The sequence below is a fragment of the Apis mellifera genome, linkage group LG2 (genome assembly GCF_003254395.2).
Source record: "Apis mellifera strain DH4 linkage group LG2, Amel_HAv3.1, whole genome shotgun sequence".
NCBI lineage: Eukaryota > Metazoa > Arthropoda > Insecta > Hymenoptera > Apidae > Apis > Apis mellifera.
Window position 1 is genome coordinate 13,606,627 of NC_037639.1, and position 23,920 is coordinate 13,630,546.

Below are 23,920 nucleotides of genomic sequence, written 5' to 3' on the forward strand. Positions count from 1 at the left end.
CGACACCGTTCAGATACCGACTGATTAATCCGATTTAAGGAGGTAAGAGGGGAACGATTGCACGCGCGAACGAGCGCCTAAATGTTCACGAAACCGGACGGTTTAGAAATTTAGAACAAAGTTATTTAGTTAGCGCATGAATATGTCAGAGCTTTCTGGCATGGGGGATGAAAGTTAGAAATTCCGCGGAGTACTTTGCGTATTAACTTTGACGAAACATCACATTATATAACCTCCCTTCAAAAATACGGTTTAGACGGTAATCGTAAACCTCCCGTGAATTTGCTTCCCGTTTTACACACACACACTTGTATTATTTAAGAAGAGAGTACAATTTTCTCGTGGAGGAAAAAAATCGAGAGATAATTTCATTCCAATTCGAGCAACGAAAACTGTACTTCTTTCGAATTCCACAGATGGAAACAACGTATCGGTACCCTGTCCAATTTCTGCGCGATGGCCTCTACCTCGATTTTCGTTTCAGAAAGATCGAGCAAGCATCCTCAACCTCATTCATTATCGTTTTCGCGATAACAGCTCGAATGCACGCGTGGGCCTTTTGCCATTCGCCCCGCCATCCGTTAATTCGACCCGTCTAATAAAATCCAATGAAGGTTAAAGTTTCGAAAGTTTCGCACGTGACCTCGTTTCCCATCGCGTGTCTCTCGTCCTATCTAAGAAATTTCGAAAACGTGAAACGCCTGACTGAAACGGAATGATTTTCATCCGTGGATGGAATTCGGCGGTAATTATAAAAAAGAAGAAGAAGAAGAAGAAGAAGAAGAAAGAACGCGTGGTTATTGTTTTCGAAGCGAGAAAGGAGGACGATGAGGAAGAGGAGGAGGATTATTGTATCTGGAGCAAAGCCACCCACCCAGCCGCCTAGCGAACGGATGTTTAGCGCGCGAGCTCTTTTCTCGAGCTAGGAAAGTCGGTGGAAAAGTTGGCGGCTCACGCGACTTTGTCGCTCTTTCCACGTCGTTCTAATTAATTTTATTAACGAGCGGTGGCTGCGACCATTCGCAACTTTGCACGGGTTATCAACGGGGACGGTTCGTTAACGGTTCGCCAACGAAAGAGGAGGGGAAAGAGGAGGAGCGCGATAACGATCGAACCTCCCTCCCCTCCCTCGTGGAAAAACCTGGGTGGAGAGGAGCAAGTGTGCACGCAAGTTCAAGCTCGAGAGACGTAGCCCGCGTTATATTGAGAACAGAAACGAAATCAACTCGTAAGAAGAGAGAAATCGTTTTATCGAACCATCCCTTTCGAACGAATCAAGGGATGCGAGTGAACGCATCGATATCAACCGATCAATCCACGGGCCGAATTTCCGCTCCGTCCATTTTTAACGAATAACGCGGATTCAAAGCGTAGGAGAGTAACGCCGTTTCACCGGTAAACGATCAACGGGAAATCCACGTCCCCTGTCGCGTTCCTTTTTTTAACCGATTGAAACGCGACCACGCGGAAATCGTTTCGCGTGGAATTTCTCGTTAAATCGCGAGGATTAACGGTTTAACTTATCGAAGGAGGGGAGGAAGAAGAAGTAACGGAGGGGATTACGTTCGTTCTAAGGTAATAGGAGGAAGGCAATTACGGGAGAAGCAACGGTTGATTTTCGATGTCCACCACGTCTGTCTGTCGTGACCGGTGTACACCGAGTACACATACACAGATATATATATATATATATATATACACATACACAGAGACATCGTTAAAACGCAGCGAGCACGATACACGAGCGAGATACCAACTTCCGAGGGAGTTAATGTAGCTTCCCAACGTGTAACTCGATTTCGCCAAGTTGGTCGAAGGCGTCGTCGATGCTGTCTTGGCGGTTTCCGCCCGGGAAATCGGATCATGGATCTTGAATTTCGAGACGCGACTCGAAAACCCGGCCCTTCTCTCTCTCTCCCCTCCCTCCGACGTGTTTACCGTGGAATGGACAAACAAAGGGTCAACAAATGAAGCTCGGGCAAGGTATCATCGTGACCTGAGGGAGGATACTAGCGAGAACACGATTACGGAGAGAAGGAAACGAAGGACGCGATAAAAACGGCATCTTCGAATTATTTTATGCATTCAGCGTTATTGAAAACATCGCGTGATCCAAATCTCCATCTAACTTTTGTCGAGGATATCACGATGCCAATACGACGCATTCCTCCAATTTTAATTTTTCAATTTTTTAATCTCGTCGAGTAATTATTAAAAGAAACGAGAAAGGAGGATTAAGAAGAAAGAGAAACTGACGCAAAAGAAGGTAGGTAGGTGGTCGAAAATCTGGAGGAAGGCGGCGGTAAACAAAGTTTAACCGCGGAATTTTACACGCTGGATTAGATTTAATGATTTCGGGGATGGCCGAGCAGGAGAGAGAGAGCGAAATAGGTTGGCGGTCTGCGGTTAATCGTGGAACAAACGCGTAAAAGGAAACTCATGGCTCTGCGGATTACCGTAAACTCGAGTCGAGTTTTGCGCGTCGAAAAAATTCCCCCGCGCTTTTTTTTAACGAGGACGAGAGATTCCCTCTCGACACGATTTGGAGAGAAGTTTTGGGGAGAACAGATTTGCCTGATTCCCTGATCGAAGTCGAAGAATTTGCCATCAGTCCTCTACGGGCAGAGGAAGAGTCGAATCTTCGTTCAACTCGGATCCGAAAGTCGTATTTTGCCGCCAGCTAACGCGAGAATATTCACCATTCGTATGCGCATCGAGGCCAACCTTATCGCGCTTCGCCAATTAACCCTCTCCGACGAAAACGTATCTTCTCCCATTCTCTTGTTGCGTACATCTACACACACACACACACACGTGTATGCATATATTTCTCTCTCCACTCTGTTCGACTTCGCCCCGGCAAACGACGAAATTTCAACCGCAATTTCGCCAAGTCATAGATATCATTCGGCTCTTAGACACACGTTGCATCCGTTGAATATGCATGAAGGGGTTAACGCGAAAATCCTGGAAAAGTGGAGGAATGCCCAGGAGGGTAAGGGACGGTCGGGAAACCGCGACCAATTCGCACCGTAACCGAAGTCTTCTTCCAGTTTCGATCTCGGATGAAGCGAGAGAGAGAGAGAGAGAGAGAGAGAATACCGGTTGATCATCTCTCTCGAGACCAACTTTGTTCACGGACGACGTAATTGGGACAATTATGTTGAAAAAAGAGGTCGTTTCGGTGAAAATCGGCCGTATCCAATTTTCGTCCGGCCGACATTGACGAAGATCGACGAAGGAATTCGGCTCCCGTTTCCCAATTTTCCCCCGCTTTTTCCCCGTGATGGAGAGAAGCTTCAAAACGATAGAAAAATCGAGGATTTTTTATTTCGCGGTTCGAATCCTTGCCTCGATTTGGATTCACGATCTACGATCCACGGTGAGAAAGAAAGAGAGGGAAATATAATTGGATCGACGATGAGCAATAAGCGGGGGAATTTTCGCGACACCCTGTTATCGATGAGTGCAAACACGAGGCTGGCCGTCGGCCAACGCTTTCCTGGATCCTCGTCGATCCTCGACGCTTAATCGTATCGAAGTATAATTTTTTACGAGAAATACGAGATCCGTTAAACGGCCAAGGAAAAATCGGGCCAATCTCTCTCCTTTTCCACCCCTCCCTTCATTGTTGTTCTCCGTTCGAGGGTCACGCGCAGCAACGGTCGATTAAAAATTGAAAATTCCCCCCCTTCCCTTCGTCCCCCGTGTTTTCATCGATCGCGGCGATGCAACAATAAACGATGACCGCGGGGAAGGGTCGAGGCTTTTCGATTAAAAATTTTCCCAACGTTACGTTTGCGAGATCGAAACTGGTTCCGCAAACAATCTCGGCGCCGTTTCGCAGGTTAATTAATTGACATTTCGCGGGGAGGGGAGAGGGGGAAAAAAAAGCAAATTTGAAACGGCGAGATAAACTTTCCTATTTACCGATCGATTTGCAACCCGATTTTCCACCCGCAAATTTCCCCTGATTCCTGCCACGGGACGACACCGATACGAATCTTCGTCCTTCCGAAAAAGATCCATTCGCGAATTTTCCCAATTTTCGAATAACGAAATTGGTTTAACAATCTCGATTTACTTTGAAGACAGGTTGACACGCTTGATTCCACATCCAATTCGCTTACGCGCGCGTGCGGTCAGGAGAGCGTGAAACGATCCATCTCTAACGCTTATTGCTTCTCCCAATTATCCCGATATTGATCGAAACGTTGTTTCGCGTGTTGTTTGATCCAAGGACAATCGCGCCAATCGTCATCGACGCTTAGAGAGAGTAATAATCCGATCTCAAGATCGAATCGTTCGGAAAGGAAAACAGAGCCAGTAGAGAAACGATAAATAGAAGATCGAAAGAGAGTCGATGATAATTTCGAGGGACACGTTTGCTCGCGCGGAATACAAATCTAATATCGCGAGAATGTGTCAATTAATTGGATATGTTGGCAACGGGATGATAAGATTTGAGGAAACGCTCGTTTCGAGACGATAAACTGGTTCCTTGTCCAAAGTTTATCTTCATTATAGTCGCAGGTAGCTCATAGTTAAAGGATCTAATCTTATTTATCGTAGCGAGGGAAATGGGGAAGAGATCGGGAAAAGTGATTACGCTTTGATCGATAAACGGTTGTTGGCAAGTTTCGATCCTTGCAAACTTTTGGAATTATCGCTGGAATGGGTGACAAGAGGGGGGGGTGGAGCGGAAAGACGCTCGTTTGATTACCTAATTCGAAGTTAAATTCAGAATGCACGGAGGAGGAGGGAGCGTCGACTGTGCGGTTCAAACGGTCGGAGAGATCTATCTCCGATTCAGGTCAGATTTGTTGGCGTACAACAATACTCGCACGCCAAGTGCTTCCATGCTTCCATACGCGCATCCCTATTCTCTCCTTCTGTCACGCATCGAAATTCCTTTGTGCATCCTCCACACAACGATTCGTTGATTCGTCAAAAATATATAGATGGAACGCTTTCTCTTGCCTTCGTATTTCTCTCGATTTTGATAATTACGATAGGCGCGACGAGAACGCGTGAAGAATTCAGGGAATCGAGGGAGATCGACACGTACGCGTACACCCTTGGGAAATATGTACATATGGCGTGTGTATTCCGTGAAACTCATCCGCGCAAGTGTCTGCAAATATTTAAATGGCAAACGTGCGTTTAACGAGGGAAAATATCCGAAAAAAACAACTGTAAATATATTAATTTCTTCTTTCTCGTTTTTTTTTTAATTAATTGGAATAGTTCCTCGAACAAGTTTTTCAATCAAACTTTACTTTACGAGCTTCAAAATTTCTTGTCTCGAAACAATTATCATACGAGATGTCTCGTACATATATATATATATAAAACACGACATCGCATCGAGGTATGGCAGAATCGATTACTCACGCGTTTTATCCACGCATGGATAGCAGCATAGATTAAGAAAAAGAGGGGAACTCGGCAACAAAGTCGTCGAAGGTTGTCGCGCCGTTTAAAGTTCCCTCTTCGTCACACGCGTCGTCGAGGGAGGGTAAAACTTGGATGGAATTGTTCCCGAGAATAATAATTACTATACAGATATGACGACGCGTAATCGCGATGCCGTGAAGAAATACAAGTTGCCGTAGTCCCCTCGATTAATCGTTGCTCGACGCGCATAATACGACTCGAGAGATTCTTATCTCGCGCGTCATCATCCGTCCGATTATATTCAAATTGTCTCGTCTGTTCGATTAATGCGCCGAGCGACGTCACGAGAGAATCAGAGGCGGAACCAAGACGCGTGCTTCGAATTATCCTGTCCCGGTTTAACCAGTCTGAACACTCAGCTCTCGCATCTCCTTCGGTATTCCTCCACATCTACGTTTAATTACACTCGTTTCACGGATTAACCTTCCCTCTGTGACTCTCTATTTCTTCCTTTCTTTCTTTTCTTCTTTCTTTTGTTTCCTCCTCCCTTTCCCCTCGAATCGTTCGAAAAGTTTCCTGTTTACCCCTTTTCCTCCCCCTATCGTTAGTAGTTAGTTTAATTAAAGCTTAACACAGCTCGAGCACCGCGCTGTCAGCGTTTAAACGAACACGTAGCCCACGAGCACACCTTTGCCACACCGGTGCTAAATTGGCGAAGATAACGCGGCAAATCTAAGCTTAAGCGGCGTCTCGAGATCGGAGGGGGAGGGTGTAACAAGCGGTGTAACATTGATTGTAACTGGGAACCCGATAGCCGTGTATTACGCACGGCAAAGTCCGACCGAGTGAATTAACATGGAGCAAGAATACCGCGGAGAGAGGGAGAGACGAACTGAAAGCAAGTTAGATGTCGACTAACTGCTATAATTCTAAGACGCGAAGTTTCTTGGGGTATCGCTTCCCTTCTCATCCGTTTCTGTATATCTACGCATCTCCCCGTAACGCGGATTACACGGAGATATCGAGATCTAAGATAATCTCTCGCTCTCTCTTTTTAACTTCGACAATCGATAATGGAAAAATCAATCGCGCCAATCTATTTATAATGAATAACTTCTTTTTTCCCTTCTTTTTTTCCAAATTCAAGATTTTATAAATCAGGATAAATCAGGTGCAAGATTACTCGATTGTTTCAGGATAGATCTTTCTGTCAATTGTTTTCGCCTCGAATTTCCAAATTAAAATTTCTTTAATCTTTAAATCTTTGCTATTACTTTTTGAGTGTTTTTTTGTAAGATACAACGTTCTTTCTGTGCTTTCTCGCTCGAAACTCTGAAGATCATCGCGATTGTTTTTGAAAGGAACGCTCTTTCGATGCCAAGAAAGGCGGAAAGTGATTTGAATCGGATCGTAGAAAAAAAGAGGGAAGTTATTTGCACACCTAATATATACGACGCATAATGCAAGCATCCATGGATATTAACCCTTTCGCGCTCGGTCGAATCAACAACTGCAGACGCATTCGATGAATTTCTTAGCCAACTTGAAATGATTTCGCGCACAAATTAAACGTGTAAAAACTTTTGTAATTTAGCATTTTATGTATCTTTACATATAAAGAAAAGAAAATGTGTGTCAAAGTCTATAATATCGTTGCTTCGCGTGATATTTTATGAAGCAATCAGCAAGATGAATCCTCTCGCTTTGTCAGGACAAATATCGCGATAAAACATCGCTCGATGTCTTTCTTATTTCATTAAGAGGATTAAGAGCAATACCAATAACGCGCTCTTACCGTCTATTATTCTTATTTTTCACCTTCTCATGCTACATCTCTATTTTCATCGCTCTCGTTTCTCTTTTCTCTATTTCTTAAGGAATAGAAATAAATTTCGTTATTCAATAAGAAATCAAACTCATCTTCGCTCCAACTAATTTCGTTACCGTATTACAAAACTGAACCTTGAAAATATTTCTATTCTCAAATTCGAACTAAAATTCGATCATGGTTTAATTTTAGATGAAAAGAATCTAATTATTCGACCAGAATATCATTCTTTATAAGATTATACGTTAAGAGGTTAGCGATCAATTCGTGGAGCGAATTTGTTTCAAAAAAATCGGACGAAAGTAAATATTGCCGCATCGATTCGAAGCGATGGTCACCTCTCGAGTTCATCGCGTCGGGTCGAGTGGCGATTCGAGCGCAAAGGGTTGATATTTGTCGAAGAATTTGAACGGTGAACACACGCTCGAAAGGAGCAAGATTCAGAGTTTTCTCTCCGTCGCGAGTTTCCCATCCTCGTCGGTTGGCTAACAATGTTGACGCGTCCGAGGAAACCGGACGGCGGATATTTGACCAGCGTCCCTCCACGGGGACGGTCGGTGAAAGAAATGAAGGATTGGAAGAAGGATGAAATAAGTTGGGGCGGCGACCGAGCACGGCCCGAGTAACCGAGAACCTTGTCGCCGGCGAAACTTGTACGCCGGCTAATGCCATTGTAAGGGGCAAACTTTCCTCCTATCCCTCTCCTCTGTCATCCCTCGAGTACCTCCCCTCCCCTCGTGTTCGCGGGCCGTGTACACGCGTCCTCTGTAACGGGGCCATTTCACGGTGTCGGCCACGGTGTAATCGTGTATCGTGGATCGAGTGGAAAATAGAAGTAGAGTGATGAAAATATTATGGAAAGATTATGGAGCTTTCTCTTTCTTTATTCCCCTCGTTTGTTCCAGGCACAACGATCTACCGTGGAACATACGCAAGTTCTTGAAGAATCAGCTGAGGGAATTCAGGTTTGATGACCTGAGGGATACCCATCCCTGGTCACGAAGCGCGTGGAGCCACACGGATCTGAGAAGATTGAAGGAGGGCATGGTTGCAGCGCAGGTGAGCGCGACGATAACCGCAACAACGTTTCGTGAAAAGACATTAATCCGGTGGAGAGTGGAGACCGAAAACGGACGATATATATAAATTTTCTCGACGTGGCGGGAGACGTGGCGTCCAATTACTCGTAGCCAAGCATCGCTACTTTTCTTCGCCGAGCAATCGGGCAAATATTCTCTCGAGTAGGAGGAGGTTGGTGCATCACCCATTTGAAACACTTTTCGAGAAAAGTCCTTTCTCCCTCGAGCCACGATTTATAGCCGGACGAAAATTACGAGCTCTCTCCCTCTTTCGTTTTCTTCCTTCTCCCTTCTCCCTTCCCAGCAATGGCGCGGACACGACGAAATCGGACAACAATACGCGTTCGAATAGCTCTTGGAGAAACGATCTTCTCTCTCTCCCGTTCGATCGTCAATTAGTCGAATCGAGCGAGCGATTTTTCAGTCGAGGGAGAATTAGAGTGGACGACGGAAAATCGCGCGTCGCTCGACCAAACTCAACGTAAAAATCGCCTTTTCCCCAACGAAACGCGCGAATCGCGTGTCTCCGTCTTTTAACCCTTCACGATGTTTCAATTAAACTTCTCGTTCCTTATCTCGTTCGTACAATTGAACGTGTACGTGAAATCCCTTTTATCTCTGACATTCGTTGTTACGATTATCTCGCAAACGCTGGTAAAAATCGAAAAGGTAAAAATTCGAATCTATTATATTATCGAGCCGAATAGACGACTTTTTAGTAATCTCGTCTCCCTTTTCTCCGATTTTAGTCACTCGAATCGATAGTTTCTCGAAATATTTCGATCAGAAACTCCTCGTCCAAAAAATCAAACGTAGACTTATTTTCGAATCGAATAAATTTTTTTTCTCTCTCTCGACTCGTTTGGAAAATGATCGATCGGAATCGTTCCACGAGACCGAACGAAAACACGACTCGAAGAGAAAAGACTATTTCGTGGAAAATAGAAAATCGCCATCTCTTTTGTACCCGACTTTCCCTCGACGATGACGTTACGTTAAACGATGGAGGGAGAAGATTGCGGCGGTAACGGAAAATTGTGATTGTTACAGCTTCCTCGTGAGGCGAAATAGAAGGAGAGGAGCGGTCCTGCGAATCCAGCTATAACCGATCCCTTCGTTTCGTTCCGTCCAAAGTATAGGGAAGCTTAATCCGACGATTTTGCACGGAAACTCGACCAAACTCATTATCGGGATTAACATTTCCCTTGATCACAATTTATCTCGTCTTATTCCCTCTCGAACAGGGAGAATATGCGCCTCGCGATATCGATTTTCGATTTCTAATCTACACTCCGTACCGTCAAGTTAATACCAACGAATTAACGTGAAATCGTTTGCCCGATCCTTGGAATAATCTTGGACGTTCTTTTAATCGCGATCCACGTGATACTTTTCCTTAACGAGATTAATCTCGAGGAGAGAAAAAAAGAAGAAGGTTTTCGCTTGATAAATCTAATGAAAACGTCGGTTTCTATGTTTCCGCGAAAGGACAGGAACACACAAGTTGAAAGAAGCACGCGTCTAAGTAATATCACGCGGACTAAAAGTAGATTATAATTTCACTGGTTTGCGCGCGTGTATAAAAGCCGGGCCATGTAGTAAAACTAGTCGGTCCCTCGACACGCCCTTTCTAAACGAATCGCCACGCGCGTTACGTAATGAAACTGGCTACCTGTGAAATTGCTTTCGCGATGAATTTCGTTTCGTTATCGCCCACCTAACTACGAATCTAAACGAAAATATATGTACGCACGTATATTTTTGAACGATAATCCCGAGGTGTTGTTTCGCACGAATTCGCGCTCTTTCGTTCAAGATTGAACAAATGTCACCTTTGAGCCGAACTATTGTACGGTTATTGTACGAATACCTGGTCCCAAAGGGAGATATTTAAATTCTTGTGGAAACGGAACGGTTGTATCGAATCGATCGAAATAAAGTTCGAGATCCGACGAAAGGATCGTAAAAGGGGTGTTTGAGGTTGTAAAAAGGGGAAAGCATAGGGTGGCCCTCCATTTTCTTCGAGCCAGCCGGTTCCCCTTTATCCGAAATGGAGGTTTAACTTTAAGAAGTCGGAAATGGAATTCCATCGAGGAGAGAGAACGAAGGCCGTCTCGTTCGATCGAACGAAAAAGGAACGGCTGGGAGAAAATCTTGGAAAACACCTTAGCCCCGATTGCTCGTTAGCTAGAAATAGTCTCCCTCCTATTATACCTATTAGAAGCTCGTCTAGGAGGCGCGATTACGAGGGCATAACGGATGATAAAGAGGGAGACAGCGGGTGGTTGAAGGCTCCCCGCTAGAAGATCGCTCCGTTTTACTCTTTCTCTCCTCTGGTGTTACGGGAGAAGAGGTGTGTGACACTTCGAATAAGCTTCTTCCATGCGTGGCGCGATCCAATTTAATTAACAAGCGTGATTAAAAAGGAATACTAATCGCGCAAATAACGGCGGAGCCGGGTTATTATTATGAATTGACGGCGTGTCGAAGAGGAAGAGGAGGGGAAAGCGTTGGCCGCGAGGGATGACGCGAGTTGGACGATAAACAAGCTCGAGAAATTTAAGGAGGCGTAGGCGTGAAACGGGCGACAAAACGATCGTCTAATTTTATGGGTCGTTTCTCAAACGTCGACATTCGCCCCTCCCCCCTTCAGCTGGCTCGAATCGGGACGAAAGGGGGCGACTGGCCGGTTATGCTCACTGAAACGAACGTATGCATAATATACACGGCGCCGTTGTACGCGTGCACAGGATATATCTGGCGAGCCAGTCCCGACTCGATCCATCACTGTCTTGGTTAATTCGGACGGAGAGGGAAGGCATCCGCCGCGGAAAGGTTACGAAGCATTGATCGCCCTGCCATCCCTTATACACACCTCGTTCGTAGTCGGAAATACCGTACGTAAGGGCGTACGTAATCTTGTTTACGAAACGAGCCATTTCGAACGCGATCGCATTATATGCTATAATTCGAAATACATATTAGGTCTGCCGGAAAGTTCTGTCCGTTTTTGGAATAAAACGAAATACAAATTTTTTCTTACCGCCAATTAACTTTATTGAACAATATAATTGCCATTATTATTAATATGATCTGTTGCCAGCGTGAGGGCAATTTGTATATCCCATTTTTGAAAAATGTTTCATCTTTTGATGCGAAAAATTGAACCAGTGCTCGTTCGACATCTTCTTCATTTTTGAATTTTTTGCCCGTCAAAAAATTTTGTAAGGATAAAAACAAGTGATGATCAGAGGGTGCTATGTCCCGGGAATATGGTGGGTGCGACAGAATTTCCCAGTCTACTTCTGCAATTTTTTGACGAGTCCCTAAAGCAGCGTATGGTCTGGCGTTATCGTGGTGCAGTATCATATCCTTCCTATTCAACATTATCGGCCTCTTTTTTTAGACCGTTGTCTTTAAATTATCCAGTTGCTGACAATACTTCTCCGAATTGAGCTTTTCGTTCGGTTTTAAAAGCTCATAATGTATTGGTCCTCGAATGTCCCACCATATACACAACATTCTCTTATTCAGAGTTAAATTTGATTTAGAGGTGGAAGGGCTAGGTTTTCCGAGTTCACAATATGCCCTTTTCCTTACAATGTTGTTGTATGTAATCCACTTTTCATCCCCAGTTATCATCCGGTTCAAAAAGAGCTCGATTTTGTTCCGAGCAAGCAGAGATATGCATATGACAACTCGATTATCCAAATTTTTCCGACTTAATTCATGCGGCACCCATCTTGAATACTTCCACACCAATCTTATCTTCCGAATATGGTCAGAAATGGTTTGTTGAGCTGAATTAAGCCTTTCCGCGATCTCCGATGTTGTCGGAAAAGGATCTTGCTCCAACATTGCCTTAACAACATCGTCGTCGATCAAAGATGGTCGGCCAGAACGTGGCTTATCAGAAAGGTGGAAATCACCTGTTTCAAATTTTTCGTACCATCTTCCGCATGTCCTATCACAAACTGTACCTTCACCAAACACTTTCAATAAATTTCTACATGCTTCTGTAGCATTTCTTCCTTGTTGAAATTCTTATAAAATACATAGTGGCGTAAATGAATTTTATCAGTCGCCATTTGGATATACTATCGTTTCACACTTAAGATTAATGTGAATCAACTTTATTATAGTTTATTTGCTACGTCAGTATGTATACGTTAAGCGATAAAAATATAGAACCGAACGTGCAATAAATAAACATGTGCTTACTTGGCGAAAATGATGTCATAGATTCCGACAGAACTTTCAAGTAGACCTAATATATATAGAATCCGTTCTGGAAACGAACGGACGGATTTTTCGAATGGAGGAGCAAGGTTCTCGAGTGTGGAAAATCTACAACGCCGTACAAGCGTTTCCGATTGCGGCCGGGAGGTGGATGCTCCCCGAGCAATCGGTCGCGATTCCTGCCCGCCACGTTCCAAAAGTGAATTCCAAACCGATTCGAAATAACTCGAGTCGCGCGCTCCATTCAAAACGGTCGAGCTTCGGGGAATTGGGTTTAAACCCGATGTCCGCGATAGCGAGAAGAATGCGCGTATCGAACGGAAAGCTCGAGATACCGGCTCTCCGCTTTCACCCTTCCCCGAATAATTCTAGCGCGATAAAGCGGATTCTGAAAAGGGAAAAAGAAGAGAGGGGGAGGAATCGGCGCGCAAACATCGGGAAACGGGGGAGGAGAGAGAGAAAAAGGAGCGTGGACCATTTGAAGGGCGATTTTCTCGTTCGGCCTAGCTCGAGAGGACGTTGCACGCGGATGTTACGATCTAATTTCATGAAAAGGCGTCACGCGGGCGTCGTGTTTAAAGTGGGACAATATCCGGCCGATTATATACCCGTCGTCGACGAGGGAGGGTTGAATATTTTTATACGGAACGTCTGACCTAAAACTAACCTGTCTCCGATTTTGCGCGAAACGTCAACGTTTGAAGGGGAAAAGGGGAGGGGGGGAAAATCGTATCGCTCGTACGACAACGAACACACACGATTTTATATAAAATATCTGACCTGAAAAATTCGAGGCGAGCTAACGAGACATTGGAACAAAGTTTTTTTTCAAGCAAACAGTCGCCGCCCGTTTCCGTGCGTTTAATCGTCGCCCGATTCGCTATCGCGGAACACGGATCAAAAAGCCGACGATTGCTGTTCGAGTATAAAACACGGTGTATAACAGTTGTATTTCGAGATGCAATTTCATTTCTCTTTTTTTTTCTTCTTTTTCTTTCTTTCGAACCGATGGCTTCGAAAGTAGCGAGAGTAGTCGTTAATTAAGAATAAATTCTCAGGAAGGGGGGTGAAATTGTTTGATAACAGGCCGTTGGAATTAATTGCATTAACGAGAAATCAAAAAGTTTGCGGTTTCGCTTCACGGAAACGAAACCCCTTTCGCTACCCTCGACCCGAGCCTCCAACCGTGTATAATCTTTGCCGCGGCGATTTAAATTATTACCGTCTCGCAATTAGCACCCCAGAGGGTGGCGGAGAGGAATGGGAGCAGAAACGGTGTTTATGTAACTCGCAACGACGAGAAAGAGAAAGAGAAAATTGTAAAAATCCCTTCTGGAGTAATGAAGTCGCGGGAACGGAGCAAGGTGTCGCGTCACGCGTTTGACGAAGGAGGAAGAGAGAGAGAGAAGGAAGGATAATAAAGGAGGAAAACAAGGGGTTGGAAGGCGTCACCCGTTGATTTACGGCGACACCACGACGCTCCGAACGTCGCGTTCCATCCAGTTCGAAAAACGAAACTTGTCCCCGTACCTGATGTATGTTGGCACGCGTTTTTTCAAATAAAAATATTACGCCGTGTAAAGTAAAAGTAAAATAAAAAAATAATAAGACGAATTCGGTAAAAATTTAACGTGACTGAGTGATCGCGAGTCGAATTGCGAGAGATTTTCTGAATTTTTACAAAGGAGGGGAAGGGTTGCTCGGCTGAGAGAAATGGAAGAATCTAGTCTAGGGATGTGGTAGGTATTATCAGAGCAGGATTCGGTCCCGTTTGACGGCGTAACAACGATCGAGCGGCGCGCAAAAGTAGTTTTTATGCGAGCTCACGTTCACCCCTCTTATCGGCTCCAATGAAATATCGCGTTTAATCCTCGGGATCTGATACATCGGTTTAATTCACTCCAAGTAGAATATATTCTTAGCCGGTGTATGTATATACACTGCGAGCCAGTAGGATAAATACTCTCTTATTTATGGCCCCCGATATCCCCCTATTTAAAATTCAAAGCGGCGTCTTGCCCGTACCACGCTTTCGTAACACCTCTTTTTAATTATTTCCAAAGTATCTTGTCCGATAACGAATCGAAATTACGGATCTCTTTCACGGATGTAATCTAAATCTTTCCCTGTCGTCGAGAATTCGCGCGATTAATCGAATCGAAATGGATATTCGAAAATATGGGCGTGTTTTTATTAAGCGTATTTAGTAAAAAAAAAAAAATGAAATACACTCGAGCTCACCTCGACTACGTTCCTTGTTGCAGTTTTGGTCAGCTTACGTCCCCTGTTCCTCCCAGCACCTCGACTCGGTCCAACTGGCACTCGAGCAGATCGACCTGATTCGTCGGCTGGTCAACAAGCATCCTGAAAGCATGGTCCTCGTTACCACGGCGGAAGGTGAGGCATTTTCCCCTTTTCGCAATTCTACTCCTCTGTAACCCAACCCGTTTGGCCAACCACCGTTTTTCAACATGCGATGTCGATTCGCGTCACGGTATGTTTACACGCGACAGTTTTGTTTCGTCGGGGGAGAGAGAGAGAGAGAGAAAAAAAAGAAAGAAGAGAAAAAGAAAAAAGAAAAGAAAAGAAAAGCGAGGAGAAGAGTGGTCGACCGTTGCCAACCGCCTCGTTCCTTTTTTATCCCCCACGCGGCCTATATATAACGCGGTCAAAGGTGAGAAAACGAGAGTAAAAAGATTATCCAGTTACACATTATGCGAAGATAAATTTTCAATAGCGCGCTCGCTTGGCATCGGGCCAAACCGATTCGATTTCTCCCTCCGGGCGAATTGTTATCGACTCGCTCACCCCTCCTCCCTCTCGTCAAAGAATTCCCATCGAAAGCGTGACCTATTTTTTTTCTCTTTCTTCTCTTTTCCCTCCCTTCCCTATCTATCCTATCCTGGATCCACGAAAAAAGAAAAGGAGAAACGAAGCGGCCTCTCGTGACGATTGTCGAGACGTCGAAACGCGAGTATTCGTTTGTCGAACAAATTTTGCAAAGCACTCATTACACGTCCCTATTAGATAACCGGGTTCGAATTAAATAGCGAAAGCAAACGGAAACACGGCTCGGATCGAACAACATCGGAGAGTATCGCCACTCTTTAATAGAATCGCCAAACCGGTTCCCAAGTTAAACACGAAATTATTAATTGCCAATCGGATCTGGTACAATGTAAATGTACGGTGCGTTCATCTTTCGACACGAGAATCTCTCCCTCTCTTTCTCTCTCTCGAGAGCTAAGTTTAAAGGATAGAACAAGATTTAAGCGTATGTACGTTCTTACGAAGTCAGCGTTCTCTCGAAGAAGGGCCATCGTATTCGAAAGTAGTCGATCTTTAGGATCTTTAGGGAGGAGTGGAAGGAGTCGTCTTCTTCTCACGCGAAGAATATGAAATCGAGGTCGACGAACGAATTACCATCCGCTATTTGTTCCGAGAATGGGCCGTTCGACGTTACACACCGCCAGAATTTCTGGCGTTCCGCCAATGTGAGGGAGGGCTGGCTGGCAGACACCCTCGAAAAAAGAATTCCCAGACCTCTCAGGTCCGAGGAGAATCTTCCACTTTGACTCTCGCGTCTTTTAATTAATAATTCCTCGCCGCGTTCGACGATCAACGAGATGGATAATAAATGAACTCGCCTCGAGCGAGAGAGGTTACTCTCGTTGCAGAGACGTGGTTGGAAAACAATCCGTCGTTCCCTGTCGAAAGGAAATTTACCCACGTACGATATGAAAGGTTCGATCGAGATCGAGGAACCACTTCGAGCGCACCGTTCTTCTTGCTTCCGGTTGGCGGCCGTTCTCGGCCTACGAGATTCGTTGGACCAATGCCAAAACGTCCAGGATGGGGAAATCTCGGCCCACCTCCTGTTATTATCGCCGCCGTGAATATACTTCTCGAGAATTTAAAATTCGCGAAAAAAGAATATTCAGAGAGCCATTCCTAATTAAGTAACGAGAGAGAAGATTCTCGGAGAGAAAATGGCAATTCCCTTCGTTCGATAGTTGGATGGGCGTGAATCGAGAAGGCTACGCGTCTTTCATGCATCTTCTTCAGTCTCAAGATCATAATAAACGCGTTCGTCACGGGATTAAGAGAGAGAAAAAACTATCGAAACAAACGCGTTGTACACTTTGTTCAACTCGATACTTTCGAAGAAAGATGGGACGAGAGAAGAAGAAACTGTTTACTGGCGACTCGTATATAATCTTCGACGAGGGGAAAATGACGAGGAGAGGATTTTTCGAGAAATGGATTCGATTTTCCGACCTAAGTTTTCGGGGAGAAGACTCTCTCGATCTCGCGAGATTTCGGGATGATCCTGGAAAAACGTAACGCGATTCCGACGAGAGAATATGAGGGAAGATTCGGCCGGTTGTAAATTTCAAGTGAAATGGAAAAATGTCAAGCCGCAGCGAGCGTTCGATAAGCCGAACGGCTTCGTGCCGGCATGCACATGCATATGTAAATAGACACGCGATAGCCGTGCATATAAAGGAACGATTGTTCGAAATTTGCAAGTTGCTTTTTCCCTCCGTCGAAACGTATCTTTCCCTTATCCCAATGATTTACGTAGCGCGTTTAATATCGACGGAATTTCGACGATGGTCGCGAGAAACTTATCGAAATCGAGACTGGTAAGCGATTACGATTTACTTACAATCGAGTCGTGATGAAAAGTGGACCTCTTCGACGAGGTCGAATGTGCGCAGTTATCGTGGCGAAAAGTTACGGTCGGATAAAGTTACTCGAAGGAAGGCCGACACGAGACTGATCCGATACAAAATTTAAACGCGCGCGAAGGTGACACGAGCCGCGTTGTTTTCTTATCTACAATTTATTGGCGTCGTCTATCGGATCGCATTGGATTCTAAGAAACAAGGTACAAGGAGAAGTCCGCGTGTTTATCCGAGCCGGTTGTTGCCCCGGGTCTGCAAACTTTCGAAGCTACGTACTATCGCGCCCGGCCCGGATACTTTGGAACAATAGTTGAAAATGTCCTCGGGAGTTGGACGAGGAGGAGGAATTTACGAGGCAAGAACTTGCCGCCACCGTTTATGATTTCTCGCAAGATCGAATTATCGCTCCTTTGAGGGATGGTAAAGCGTGGTGTTTCGCGTGGAAAGGAGCAGAAGGGAGAGAAGGAAATTCATTCAAGACGATCGATTGACGACGTGTTTGGGAATTCGGGAAGAATCTGGCGAATGATGAAAAACATCGACGAAAAACGCATACAACGAACGAGTGATGGAGTACGAATCAAAGGAAATAAATCATCGATGAGTGTTTCTTCCCTTCTTGTTCTTCCCTAATTACTATTAAATATCGTAGAGAAGTGAGAGAAATAAAAATTGTTCGACACGAAGGAACAATTCCGCTGCATTTATCGGCATTTAAATTTCACGACAAGAGATAAATGCACGCGATCAAGATTCGTATACGCGTATAGAAAGAGAGGACATAGAATCGATCCGGGATTATAGGTTTTCGAGTAAATTCGTGGAGAATCGGTGTTCCATTAGCGAGGTTGGAAAAGCTGGATCGCGTGCGGTCGAAAGCGGAAAAGTTCGAATTCCCCGCGATAAATGGCGGGTGGACATCCCGCCGGGGGTTGGCCTGAAGCGGCGCGAAAACTCTCTCTCTCCCTCTCGTCCAGCGTTATATATATATATCCGCGGTGTATCGGTATCCCGGAACCGGCGACCTAACGCAATTTGTTCGCGGTGTTTTAATCGAATCCGAACGACACCGAGGCTGCGAATCCGATTTCACGGAGGCCGATAGTGTCGGTGCTCCCCCGCCTTTACACCGGGCCGGACTCGATTAAAACGATTAAACCGGTCGGGCTGGCGATCGAATTCGCTCGCTAAATACCGAAGCGATATAAACCCGGCCGCAAGAAGGATCCGTCCTTCTCGAACCGTCCCACGAAACTGGCCAACCGTTCCATTATTCTATCCGCGTTGGGATTAATCGAGCCTCGTTTACGCTTCGTAATTAATGATCAGGCCGATAACTGTGGAGACCGCCGGCGGTCTCCAATTTAAACGATTCAATTAGAACCGGCGATCAAAAGTGACAGGTGACTTTAATTAATCGGGAGTAGAACGTGGACGATATATTTTTGTCCCTCGTTGCGAACGAGATCAAATGTGGCATCAAAGGTGACGAATTCGAGACGCGTTTCAGATTTGTGTAATGTTTTTCTTTTTTTTTTTTTGTGATGGATAATCGAAAACAAGGGACGAGTGGCTTCTCGATCGTGGGATAATGCGAGAAGAAGTCGCGACGATTAAAAGTGACGAGTGACTTTGATTGATTGTGAATAGAGTAAGAGTGGCTTTTAGTCGATTTAGTGGAATAATGTGAGAGGCTTCGTAATATTTCGTACAAAGAAGTCGATTAAAAGTGGCTTTAATTAATCGTAGAGTAAAGTGAACGAATATGAGATATTTTTGCAAAGAAGCGTTGCGAACGATTAAATTGGACGAGTGGAAGGAATTTGAGACATTTGAAATTTTCTAATATTTTTTTCTTGCAATCGAAAGGATGATCGAAAAGTGGCTTCTCGATAACATGGAATAATACGAAACTGTTTAATAGGCTTCGTAATATTTGTATTAAAAAAAAGTTGCAACGGAGCCAATGATTAAAAGCGACGAGTGGGTTTAATTAATCGTAGATAAAGTAAAAGGTAACGAATTTGGGACGCGTGTGTTTGACGCGAAACTCTGTAACATTTTTTTTATAAAGCGTTGGAAAAAGTGACAGGTGACTTTAATTATTCGTACGTAGAATAATATGAGAGTGCTTAATGCGTTTAATATGAGGTCTCGTGATATTTTTATAAAAGTGTTGCAACGAAATCAACGATTAAAAGTGACGAGTGGCTTTAATTAATCGTACGTGGAGGTAAAAAAGGTAACGAATTTTCGACGTACATTTGACGTGAGATTTCCTAATATTTTTGTAAAATACGCTGCAATGAGATCGATGATTAAAAATTGAAATTTGAAATATTTGACGCGGGATTTCGTAATAAGTTCGCGAAAGAATGTTGCGATAAAACGATTCAATTCGATCGAAAATGTACGAAAATGACAGGTGATTTTTAATTAATCGTATAAAGATAAGAAATACGAAAACGTTGTAAAACACATTTATAAAAAAAATAGTTAATTAAATCATCGAAAGTGACGAGCGAATAATTAATCGTACGTAGAATAAGACCCCGTAATATTTTTATAAGCTTCGCAATAAAATGATGAAAAGTAATTTTAATTAATTACTCGTGAAGATAACGAATATGAGATGTACTTATTCCGTACAATATTTTTATAAAGAAGTATTACGATAATTACAACTGGTAAAACATCGTTCACCGGTGAGATTGCGATAAATGTTTTTATATTTTAATATAAAACGTGTTTACTTAGCTTCGAACCTCTACCACATATTAATTCTATCGTTGTCTAAATGAAATAAGAACATAAACCGTTCTTAAATTACTTATAACCCTGATATAAAATTCTATTTCCTTTTCTCTCAATGATACAATTCCAAATAAGAACGCATTCAGACTTTTTTTTAATTCAGATTTATTAAAAACCATCGATTTTGTGCTCTTTCATATTTTTCACAACGAATAAAACTTAAAAAATAATCTTTCTCTCTCAAAATACACGTATAAAAATTATCTTCTCGATCAAACGCGAATATATAATATCTCGCACCCCCTACTTTATACCCCAATTACATTCATCAACCTCCAATTAATACGCGTATATTTCCGGAAAGGGTGTCTGAAGGGCGTGGAAGGCAAGGAAGGAGTTCGTAATAATTAGCTGAATGACGGTACTTGAGAAGATTCGCGATAAGGAGAGTGGAAGTTGGGAGTCTACGCAATTACAACAACAATAATAATAATAATAATGATGATGACGATGATGAGAATTGAAGAGAGGATTTAACGTGTGGTTTCAGGTATAGAGAGGGCTCACAAGGAGGGTAGATTAGCGAGCCTGATAGGGGTGGAAGGGGGCCACGCGGTTGGAGCGAGTCTGGCCGTTCTGAGGATGCTGTACGAGTTGGGCGCCAGATACCTCACTCTCACGCACACATGCAACACGCCTTGGTGAGTTTGCCAATCGAGACGTATCGATCGATACGATCCTTGGATCTCGAAAAATGGAAAAGCTACGTAGAAATCTCGTTTCGGAGATCCTTGTTGCACTTGATAACTTGCATTTGGGACACGCGATATCGATATCTCTCGGAACCGTTTCGAAGATCGGGGCAGCTGTTTCGAGAGATTCGAAATTACGTTAGGGTTGGAAATTGGTGCGATCCTGCTGTCACCGACGTGTATATGTATATATATACAGAAATATTATTCGAGAACAAACGAATTTCCTTTTGGGAGATGCTGCGGCGAGTACACACAGTAGAAAAACGAACAAACTGGACGGGGAACAATAAAAAGTCTGGGACGAAGCGCGGCCGGTTTTGCGAGAGACAACGGTCGCCCTGTGTGAAATAAAGTCGGGGTTTATTTTTTTCCACGCGCGCCAAAGGTGCGAAAAAGTGAAAATTGCTCGACGGTTGGTGTCAATTAAATATATACGAATAATTGGAAAAATATGAATACGAAGCGATAATCTTGCGTGGAAGGTAAAGTATTCGAAGCGCCGATATCGATTCATCGTAAGGTTTAAACACGTTCCCTATAACGGTTAAAACTTCCTTGTATCGTAATATCGTGGAACAAAGGATAGTTAACGGGAATAAAACTTTGATCGAGCGGCTATTGTCTCGGTCGGTGAACGCAAACAAGTGGCGACTTTTAATAATAAGCGTTTAACGGCGTATAAGGTTGCAAGTTTGGAAGCCGCGACACGCGCGTATTATTCGTCGAGTTTCAACGAGAAATAGAGGAACGTGCGCGTGGACGGCAAAGGGGTTAAAAAGATGGGAGATGATGGACGATTTTATCTTTCGACCGTGAAATTTACAGCGGAGAGGCGAAGCCTTTATTTATGCGCGACGAACCGGTGGCGAGACGATGAATCATGGCCGAATTAATGGAAACCGTAACAATATTATCCGCGTTTCGGGAATTTCCCATATCGATCGCGCGTTTTACGACTTCGATTTCATCGCCCTCTCTAATAAATATCCCCGCATAGAAACGATTTAATCCATTCGCTATGTCCAACCGCTGTACGCCACTTGTGTTTTAAATCCGTTTTTCAACGTAAAACATTCTCGCATTAGCCACATTTTATACGGGTAAAAATTAATTATAAAATCCCGCCCGAAACGCGAGAAAGGATTTCCGTTTGTATCGTTTGATTTTACGCGTTGTATAAAACAAAAAACAAAAAAGAAAAAAAAAACAAAGCGTTGTACAAACTGCGCTCGAAACGGAATACGAACGAGATCGCGTAATTCGAGTCGAATCGGTTAATCGGTTAATGCTGTGCCTCTCGATCGAGCTGTACAACGATAAAATCATTACGGTCGGACGATCAAGCACGGATGAAAAGCGGGATCCCGTATAAACGCGTGTTCTCCCCGAACTCGTCGATATCATCGTATCGTTCGAATCGATAGTCGCCCAGCGTCACAAACGTCGCGTCATCCGTTCCGTTTGCGAGGTTGGAGAACACGGAGCTAATACGCACGATTATCGGGGCGGGCGAAATTGGGCGGACTTCTCGGTGCCGGTTCCACACGACCTACCGTCGTCCTCCATCCGTAATCCTATCAACGTTGAGAGATGTTTACCGAATCTGTCGGCCAAACGTTATCGTTCTCGAGCAAATTCGTCTTGGTGATGGTAATTAATCCCTCGTGGACGGAGATTTATCGGCCGCCGCACGCGCTAAGGGAGTTTATTTTCGATGAAAAGCGTAAACTGAAACTGGCGATCGATTCGTTCACGGATTCGTGCGAAGACGTTTGTCCGCGTCGCTCGCCCAGAATTGCATACACGCGTGTATATAGCGCGATTACAGCTCCATTGTAGCACGATAATACCGTGGATTGTTGCCATTGAGTTACTGACCTATTGGTTCGTTAGGGCAGAATGCAGCACAGCGGATGAACCCGGTCAAGTGGCACGCATCGGCGGTCTGTCCAATTTCGGCAAGGTGAGTGGAGAAGAAGGAGAACAGAAAAAGGGACCCTCTCTTTCCCTGCCTCGTCCGCGAATCCTTTAATATGTATCGTTAAATGTTTAATGTCCGATCTGTCAAGTTAACCCGAGTTCGACTACTCTTTCGACTATTCCCTCGTTATCGCAGTTAATGGACGCGAATTATCCGTTCGCGAAGAGGAGGGAAGAAACAACGCGCGTGGTCTTGAGTTAGATAAGTTGGCCCGTTCCTTTTTTGCCCCTTCCACTTCAGACTGGATTTTCCGCAGGATGAGCGACGGAGCAACCTCGCCCGTCGTTTTTCCACGGATTAAAATATCCGTCTATCCGTCCCTCGCGTTACTTTGCGAAATGACACTCTCCCCCTACTTTTTTACTCTCCCTATTAAAGCGACCGTAAACACGGAGGAGAGGGAGGGGATATCGGGAGGAGAATCGAAGCGAAGGAGAGAAGACTACACCGTGTTCCGGAGTTTGAAAGGGAAGAAAGAAAGAAGTGAGATATGGCAGGCCGTAAGATATCCGATCTTGATATCGGGAGGGAACGCGAGTTATTTATGAAAATTACCCGTTGGCATTCGCGGTATCCGCTTCCCAAGTATTCATGAATTCCCGGCCGAACGTTACCCTTATGCGAAAGAAAATTATGGGCCGCATCGATCAACCCCGGGGAACAATCGTTCGCGTTTCGAGCATATTTCAAATGATCGAGTTCTCGATTCTCGATTGAATTTCTCTGAAGAAGAGAGGGGAGAGGAGGAGAGAAGGAAGAAGATGAAGAAAAGAGAGAAAGAAACCGAGGCAAGTTCGGCGTAAATATTTACCAAACTTTCTTCGATTGAGCGAGAAGAAAAAGAAAAGGAGGAAAAACCATTTCTCCCGCGGGAGAAAGCAGTTTACTTTGCTACTCGTGGAAACGCATGGCTGTTTGAAAATGGAGGATCAGCGGATGCTCCCAGGGACATGCTATTCGAATATGCAGAAAAATTAATTCGAGAATCGGTGATTTCTTGCCTGACACCTCAAACTTGATCCTTTTTTCAAAACGACGTTAATCCAGAAATCGCTGGACAAGGTATACAAGATTAAACTCGAGTTTCTTCCTTTATCGAAGTGACGAGGCCAAGCTGCGAGTGTTTTATTTACCGAACGGCAGAAAAACGGGCGAACAAGAGAGATGTTTTCCAAGGGGAGAGAAACGCGACTTTAGGC

The 23,920-nt window shown here is 44.3% G+C and overlaps 1 protein-coding gene across 4 annotated transcripts in view; it reads left to right on the forward strand.

Moving 5' to 3' along the window:
* Positions 1-23,920, forward strand: part of LOC551121 (dipeptidase 1) — a 54,412-nt gene that overhangs the window by 6,937 nt on the left and 23,555 nt on the right. For all 4 annotated transcript variants that reach the window (XM_006568984.3, XM_026439206.1, XM_006568985.3 and 1 more), the window contains 4 exons: positions 8,131-8,284; positions 14,808-14,940; positions 20,536-20,686; positions 22,634-22,703. In XM_006568984.3, coding sequence (XP_006569047.1) covers positions 8,131-8,284; positions 14,808-14,940; positions 20,536-20,686; positions 22,634-22,703 — 508 coding nt within the window. The remainder of the gene's footprint in view (positions 1-8,130; positions 8,285-14,807; positions 14,941-20,535; positions 20,687-22,633; positions 22,704-23,920) is intronic.